This window comes from Oryctolagus cuniculus, chromosome 1 (assembly GCF_964237555.1).
Source record: "Oryctolagus cuniculus chromosome 1, mOryCun1.1, whole genome shotgun sequence".
NCBI lineage: Eukaryota > Metazoa > Chordata > Mammalia > Lagomorpha > Leporidae > Oryctolagus > Oryctolagus cuniculus.
Genome location: NC_091432.1, coordinates 11,399,742 through 11,408,632, shown reverse-complemented (window position 1 = coordinate 11,408,632; position 8,891 = coordinate 11,399,742). Strand labels below are relative to the sequence as shown.

Genomic DNA, 8,891 nt, shown 5'->3' with positions numbered 1-8,891 from the left:
CCTCCCAGCAGGGGGAATACTTCCTGTTTACATTAAAATAATTCCAATAACCCACTGTCCAGAACCCTGAAACACTGTATATTTGGGGAAGTTTTTGGGTCTTCATTGGCATGATTATTGATAAACTGAGTAGATGTCTCAGCGTGGATTCTTCAGATTCCCTCCACTCAAGCAGCAGGAACCATCTGGGGTGAGGCAGGTCTTAGCACCTACTATGTTACAATCACATAGCAGAGAATTTCATTATGGCTGGCAAAAGGCAGGGAGATTAGAGTTACTCTGACCCTACAGGTGAATACAAATCCTAAATTCTGTGCCTCAAGGAGGTAGGGAAGATCCAGGAACCAGGGGGCAGAAAACAAATGTATCTACATATATGAAGATCCCATAAATCACACCAGCATGAAGTCATCCACACATGGAACTGTGTCCTGGCCCAAAACCACCAGTGCCCACAAGGTCTGGGGTGGCAGATACAGCAATGCTAACCATTGCTAAGTGGGCAGCTGCTCTCAAAGAACCCCAGCCAGCAAGCAACATCATCAATGCTGTGTTCCGAGCACTGCTGACCAATCTTGCCACAACACTGAGCTTGGGAAGTTGTACATGGACCCTCTCATTTCATAAGGCTCAGCCACCACTTAATGGATGTCTAGCTCTTGCCAGGTGCACTCCAACTGTGCGATGCAGTGTTAGTGGAAAGCTACTCAACTAGCAACTTCTCAGAACGTGACTCTAGATAGGAAAATCTTATCAGGAACAGTTCTGTTTGAGATTGTGGTAACAGGTAGCATTTACAGGCTGATAAGGGCTATTACAGTCGGGACAATGGCCATATATAAGCAGCAGCTCTTGCCTGCTTCTGCACACCTTCCACTTGTCCTGCCTTCTCCAGTGTCTTGGGAGCCAGGAAGAACCATGAAGTGGCTGCTGCTGCTCGGGCTGCTGGCGCTCTCTGAGTGCATCATCCACAAGTGAGCCTGGTGACCAGCAATGGGAAGATGCCTCAAGGGGCAACTTCCCAGCCCGCTGCTGCCTCCCTGTCTATCATATTTCACCTTCCATTCTTCTCATATGCCGTCTCCCTTCTTTGTATCTCTTTCTACTCCCATCGGGAGGCAGCCGTGGTTTGGTTTCAGCCCCATCATGGTGATCTGTATCCTCGTCTCTGCACTGTACAGAGCTTCTCCCCTCCTCCTAACTTCACTTCTCCTAAACCAGTTTCCTAGTCCTTCTCTGGCCTCTGTAGCATCTCCTGAGCAGGATCCCTACCCAGTTGCCCCTCCTCCCCTAACCATGCATGCACCAATGCTCTGCCCCAGGGTCCCCCTGGTCAGAAAGAAGTCCTTGAGGAAGAACCTGATTGAGAAGGGCTTGCTGAAGGACTACCTGAAGACTCACACCCCCAACCTGGCCACCAAGTACTTGCCCAAAGCTGCCTTCGACTCAGTGCCCACTGAGACCCTGGAGAACTACCTGGATGTGAGTGCATGGACAGGTGGAAGGGGCAGCCCCAAGGACTGAGCCAGCAACAGAGAGGGTGTCTGGGGGACACGAATGACAGCCAGGTTGTGCTCCCTGGATCTCAGCAGCCAATGGCAGTCGAGGAAACTCACAATCATAATTGTTGCTGTCATTTGTTCATCATTCATTCATTTGTTCTTTCAATGTTTATTTATCCTGAATGTCCTGATAGGTGTCAGGCCTTGCGCCTGGTCCAGGGGGCAGCAGGGAGCAGTCACAGTTCCATAGGGGGAGAAAGATGGACTCACTGAGCATCAACACCTAGTGACAATCACGGTTAGGAAGAGGTCCACCAAAGGAGGAGTTACTTGTTGAGTGAGAGGTTCCTGGAGGACAGTATGGCTTCCTGGGGGGTAGTGAAGGAATAGTAGTGTCTCCAAGAGAAGGAGAAAATTCTTGCGAGCAGGAGGGCTTGTGCTCAGGCTGTTCCCATATTGAGCCTTGACATTTGAGGAAAGAAGAAAAGAGTGTGAGAAAAGTGGAGAAGGAAGGAGGGTGGTAGCAAGTGAGTCAAGGGCCATGAGTTGGACCAGTCACACAGAGGCCAGCGACTGACATAGCCTGGTCCCTAATTGCCACAGATTGATCTGAATCACTGGAGTGGTACACTCAGACTCTTAACGTGGGACCAATGGCACACCTTGGTCTTCAATAGACATGGTGTGTCCTCTGTGTGAGTAGAACATGACCAAGAGTACAAAGTGTCCTTGCCTGTGGTCAAGAGCTTTGCTTATGAGATACACAAGACCGTTTAAATAAGGGGGCTCTACTGCATACAGACCTGGTGATCTTGGTCAAGTCATTCACATTTTCTGAGCCTCAGTGTCCTGGTCTACAATACTCTTACAGTCACCATCCACGGGTGGCTGCAAGTCATTACCACCATAGAGCTTCTGGGTGTGCTTCCCACAGGCCCCAGCTGGTTCTTGGCAGAGCTCAGAAACACCATCCCATTTATTCATTTCACAAATATTTATGAAGACATACTAAATGCCAGAGGCTCGACATTTGCTGTAGACACAACAGAGAGCAAGGCAAAGTTTGAGGGCTTATATTCAAGAAAGGAAGACAAACAAACCAGCATGTGAGATGAATTATGATCATGAGAGGGGACATAAAGCATAATTATTTAATTAATAATTGTGGGAAGAGGAAAAGAAGAGGAGGGGCACTTTGGTTAAAATGGTCAGGAAAGGCTTCTTGGCAAAAGTGACTGGACAAGAGCTCTGAATGATGAAGGAGTCAGCCAAGGGATGGTCCAGGAACATACATTTTCAAAGCACAACAAACAGCCAGAGCAAAGGCCCTGGGGTGGGATGGAGCTCGTCATTGTCCAAGAATAGTATAGAAATATGGAAACTGGGGATGGTCTACCAAAGGGAAAGTGCTGGCATTGAGAATAAAACACTGAGTTTCCTTTCTTAAAATCTGCTGTCCACACTGAAGTTTGGGAATGAGAGATTCCCATGGGTTCCCTTGTTTAACTGACTTGCATATCTCCAGATCAGCAAGTTAATGGACAAGCATCTGAGGCCTAGCTGGTTGGGTGCCATAGGTTACACCCTACCCTCTGAGAAGGTGTGCTCCCCAGGAGGGTGAGACTGACATGGGCAGGGCACTTGCTGAGAGAGGACAGCAGATCTGCCTGGGGAATGAATGTTCTTAGCAGAGAACATCAGAGGCAATCAGGGAGCAGAGAAGATATCAAGGAGGTGTGAGGCGGGCTGGGATGTGAAGGAGTGTGCACTTCATGGGGAAGTGAAGAGAGGAAGAGACGATGGAGACTTGGATGAGTAGGTGCTCTGGAGGCAGGCCCAGATGGGGAGTTGCAGGTCTTTGAACTGTGCTGTCCTGGCCCCTGCAGACAGAGTACTTTGGCACCATCGGCATCGGAACCCCCGCTCAGGACTTCACCGTCATCTTTGACACTGGCTCCTCCAACCTGTGGGTGCCCTCTGTCTACTGTTCCAGTGCTGCCTGCAGTGAGTGCCTGCCATGCCCAGTCCTGTTTTCCCATGCTTTCCCTGACCACTCAGAGACTTCTCACAGCACCCACTTCAAGCCTGAAGGAGTCACTCAGGGATTTAAGGGACAGGTTTCCCCAGGCAGCTTCAAGGAGCTAGCAGTAGGCACAGGTGCTCAGGGCATAAAGTGATGACTCGAAAATGCAGAGTTAGACTCCTGGAGGAGAAAGCATATAGTATTTTTTAAAAGATTTTTTATTTTATTTATGTATTTGAGAGGTAGAGTTACAGACAGTGAGAGGGAGAAACAGAGAGAAAGGTCTTCCTTCCATTGGTTCACTTCCCAAATGGCCACTATTGTAGGAGCTGCACCAATACGAAGCCAGGAGCCAGGTGCTTCTTCCTGGTCTCCCATGTAGGTGCAGGGGCCCAAGCACTTGGGCCATCTTCTACTGGAAAGCCTGTAGAATTTTAAAGCAAGGAAGGGATGAAGTGCTGCTTGTTGGCCAGCCATGCCGAGTCCCATGTGACACAGTGGGCTAAAAGCTGGACTGAGACTCTTGAGATGAGTGTGCAACTCAATTAAAAACACAGAGACAAATCACTGCTCTGGTAATGAAGGAGACATTGTCGTTGGAAGTCACCACAATGTTTAAAGTTCCAAACTCTTCCTGCTTTCTGGCCCAGTTTTAAGAAGAGTTGTCAGTAGAATCAGGGGTGCCCTAACAAGAGCCTTGGCTGTGAAAGCACTCAGCACCATGGACAGCCACACTGCTGTGCTCAGTGCTTGCCTGGGTGCCTTGGGAGGAACTGTGGTAGGCTGGCATCATCCACCAGAGAGATGGTGCTGACTGCCCAAAACTTGCGATTGGAACCTGGAATTTCTGCCATCCAAAGGCCACCTTAAAGGTCATCCTGTAGCAAAGGTCATCTTTCTTCTCCATAGTCCCACCCAAGCCAGAAATCCCATCCCAGGAAGACATGCCCATTCCACCACCCTTGTTAGCCCTCTGGAAGTTAATGATGTCACCCTTTACCTTTGCAGGCGTCCATAACCAGTTCAACCCTGAGGACTCCTCCACCTTCCAGGCCACCAGCGAGTCTCTCTCCATCACCTATGGCACTGGCAGCATGACAGGCTTCCTGGGATATGACACTGTGAAAGTGAGCACTTGGGGGCTATGCACCCTCACACAGCCTGTGCCTCGGGCCATTTTCCAAGGACTTGGGGACCACAGTAAATGTCCCAAAGCAAGTTCACTCTAACAGTATGGATCTCAGAGATCACACAAGAAATCTAACAGACAGTGCAGGGAGGAGGTGGCAGAGCTGTCACACACACTCAGGGGTTAACCATATGAGCATAATGGGAGTGGTGCCTGGGAAACTCAGCCATGCTCAGTGCTGAATGGAGGAAGTGGGGAGAGGGGACGCAGTTGCTCAATTCTCTTTCAGCATCTCCTCCACAGCCTCCTCCTTCCTCTAGTCACATGAGCTCCACAAATCTCCAGGGCATGGCAGGGGTAAAGTGCTCCAGGTTGCTGGAGTCTGCCTTCCATCTGCCCAACCGAAATCCAAACGCACAGTGACTATCCATCCTGCAGCAATATCTCACAGTGAGTCACACACTGTGGCCACCTGACAGCAGCTGCCAAGGTTCTGCCCAATGGAGAGTCAAGCATTTCAGGGGATAGTCCCTCTTCCTGCTTTCTGTCTTGTTCCCTGGGAGCTAAGTCCTCCAGGAGATGAAGCAGGATCACTCTGAGTCCAGGGCTGGAGCCCAGAAGTGCTCCATGAACAGGTGCTCATTGTGGACCTCCTCTCTGTGCCCCCTACACAGGTTGGAAACATCGAGGACACCAACCAGATCTTTGGGCTGAGTGAGTCAGAGCCTGGCTCCTTCCTGTACTACGCTCCCTTCGATGGCATCCTGGGTCTGGCCTACCCCAGCATTTCCTCCTCTGATGCCACGCCCGTCTTTGACAACATGTGGAACGAGGGCCTGGTGTCTGAGGACCTCTTCTCCGTCTACTTGAGCTCGTAGGTTTTGGCTAGCCTGGGGCCTTTCGCACACAGACCATTTTCACTTCCCTTCCTCCCTGCCTCTCTCTTTCTCCTTTTCTCTCTCTCCTTCCCTCTCTCTCCCTCTCTGACAAACAAACAGTCTTCATTCATTGTTATTACCAGCATAAGTTTTTGTCATTTGATTTCTTCAGTTTCAATAATCATTAGCCATTTGCTTGCCAGGGCCAGTTGCTTCAATCTTGGCCCTCAAAAGACACTACTTAAAGTGAACCCTCTTAAAAGAGTGTCAAGATTCACAGAAAAAAATGAAAAGACATGATTAGAGCATATGAAGGGACATAAAAAAGTTCCTGGAAAGTGAAAATAAAAAATACATTTAGGGAGTGGGTGCCTGGTTCAGTGTTTAAGTCACTCTGTGTGGTGCCCGCATCTCTTATCAAGTGACTGGGTTGAGTCCTGGCTCCTCTTTTTAGATGCGGCTTCATCATACTGCCCACCCAAGGAAGGAGCAAGCAAAAACTGAAGTACTTAAGTCACTGTCATCCACATAGAAGACCCAGATTGAGTTCTGTGATGCTGGATTCATTCTGGGTCAGCCCTGGCTGGTGCTGACATTTGCATAATCAATCACTAGATGGAAGATGCCTGAATGTCTCTCTCAATCTCTCTTTCAAATTAAAAATACATAAAATATTAGTTTACTTTAGTGCAAAAATTTTGAAACACATCATGGTTTTTTATAGCATGCATTTTTCCAGGAACATTTTGCAAATTTCTTGTATGCACAGACTCCAATATATATTTTGCCCCAATATGAATTATTTTAATTCTATTTTTCTAGGAAAAATGAAGTATCCTCATAGCAGATATGCAAACCATGAATTAATGAATTCCTGTCTTCTCCCCTACCCCTCCTTTTTCCACAGTGATGACGAGAGTGGCAGCGTTGTGATGTTTGGTGGCATTGATTCTTCTTACTACACTGGAAGCCTGAACTGGGTGCCTGTTTCTTATGAGGGCTACTGGCAGATCACTCTGGACAGGTGAGAGTGCCCTGCTGCATAGCATCCTGGCCTGATCCCATATCCCACTTCTTTATGGACTTGTTGTCGATCTGATGTCCAGATCTACCTGGAACAGCCAGTACAGGGGAGAACTGGAAACTGGTCAACCCACGGAGAGCCCAGAAAAGGCACCTCACTTGAAGGGGAGGAAAGGGCGGTCTGGGAGCCCAGCTCCACAAAAAGGATGGGACAGCTACTTCCCTGTGGTCAGGAGGCATGCCCTCACCCAGCACATTTGGGAGGATACAGAAACCTACCTGTCCATACCTCTCAGCATTTAAGGGACCAAGAATGCATTACACAAACTGCCTCTGTAGCAAGAATATCACTAGCAGTCTAGGATTGGGGCAAAATGGCTAGGAAACTGTCCCAGCCAAGCATGCCCTGACCCATTGAAGCCTGAATTCCAGTGATTCTGACCCCTCAAGAGGGTCCAACTAGGGTCACCACTGTAACCTCTTGGGATTCAGGGTACCCTCCCTTGCCTGTCCTACTTAGCATCACCATGGATGGAGAGACCATCGCTTGTGCTGATAGCTGCCAGGCCATTGTGGACACGGGCACCTCTCTGCTGGCTGGCCCCACCAGCGCCATTTCCAACATCCAGAGCTACATTGGAGCTTCTGAGAACTCTGATGGCGAGGCAAGTCCAGCCCCAAATGCTCTCTGCTAGACACTTGTGGGGGGAGTGCCATGCACAAAGAATGAGCCCCTTCTAACCCCCACACTCACACCTTCCAGATGATCGTCAGCTGCTCATCCATGTACTCCCTGCCCAACATTGTCTTCACCATCAATGGAGTCCAGTACCCTGTGCCCGCCAGTGCCTACATCCTGGAGGTAAGGGAGCACTCGGCCAGGCGCCAGACGGGCCACACAAAAGGAGGCTGCACACTGCCCTCTGCAGGAGGGATTTCACACTTCTCTCTGCTGATGCTAAGAGGCAGACTGACCCCTGCTCTGCATGGCCAGTAGACAAAAAGAGCCTATCACATCCATGCAGGAGTGAGAATTGGAGGAAGCCCCTAAAGGAATAGTGAGGCAAAAGATGATGGTGGGAAAAGGGGATTCTGATATTTAGACCTGTATCTGACTCCCTGGTCTCAATCTGCTGCCCATCATTTCTGATCAAGGTGCATGTCCTCTCAGCATTCATTTCCTCAGCTAAAACCGGAGGTGTCAGCTCATCCCCCCATGTGTGCACTTAGGGGGTTTGGTAAGACTGAGCACAATTCAGTCCAACAACCTTCAAAAAACTCCTGGCTTCCTACTACATGGGCTGAGCTTACTCTGTGAGAAGTATTCATACCTGGTGCCTTCTCTAGGCAAGTGCAGCCTTGCAGCCAAGGCTGAGCAGAGTAACACAGGGAGGAGGAGGAACCCCTGGCTGGCAGCTGTGCCACGGGTGGCAACAGAAATAATGAGAAGTGGCTACGCCCTCAGGGAATCCAAATCTCCTTCCCAGAATCTGACTTCAACTTCTGCCTAAACCCCGGTGCTGAGGTCAGGGTTCCTGTGTCTGCCAATGGCAGCATACAATGCCTGGCAATCCATCCCATCAAGAGTGCAGGGATCGGTTTCTGCAGGCTGATCCCAGCCCAGCAACAGCCACATCCCTGGAAAATGAGCCACAAATCCCCTCTTGGCATGGCACTTGCAGCCAGAGGCAGGAGCCATTCATGGTTATCTCCCAGTGCTTGTAACCCTCACCCTGTTCCCCATCTCCTGTGCTATTCTCTGCTCTACAGGAAGATGACGCCTGCATTAGTGGCTTTGAGGGCATGAACCTCGACACCTACACTGGCGAGCTCTGGATCCTGGGTGACGTCTTCATCCGCCAGTACTTCACCGTCTTCGACCGAGCCAACAATCAGCTGGGCCTGGCTGCCGCAGCTTAAGCCTGCAGCTTTGAAACCACGTCCCAGCAGATTTGGCCTAGTCCTGCAACCCCTGTAGGTGGACGGACTTCTCCTGATTGTTCTTCCAGAAACACAGTCAGCTTCCAATAGAAGTAGATGGTTGGCCCTGTTCCCACTCACACCCATAATGTAGAATAAAACAGCTGATGAAAACATGTTTGTGGCTCCTTCTCCTCACTAGTATGTCTCCTCCCGTTGCTGGGGTCAGAACACCAGGCAGACAAGCAGAAATGACCATGTCTCCTTGGACAGCAGCAAACACAGTGACATTTCGTAACTGGGCCAGAAGCAATTGAGTGAGAGGCAGAGTGAGAAAAAGGACATGGAAGGGGTGAACGGGACACAGATGCCATTTGGGAGTATTCAAAAGCTGGAATGATTCTATTCAAAACACC

At 49.7% G+C, this 8,891-nt stretch overlaps 1 protein-coding gene across 2 annotated transcripts; it reads left to right on the top strand.

The window, feature by feature from the left end:
• Nucleotides 1-889: 889 nt before the first annotated feature.
• Nucleotides 890-8,653, top strand: LOC100328620 (pepsinogen III). Of its 2 annotated transcripts, NM_001171079.1 has the most exon segments (9): nt 890-974; nt 1,323-1,482; nt 3,389-3,506; nt 4,534-4,652; nt 5,329-5,528; nt 6,440-6,556; nt 7,076-7,220; nt 7,319-7,417; nt 8,326-8,653. In NM_001171079.1, coding segments are annotated over 9 exon segments (1,164 nt in total). In that variant the 5' UTR covers nt 890-918; the 3' UTR covers nt 8,476-8,653.
• The last annotated feature ends 238 nt before the right edge of the window (nt 8,654-8,891 follow it).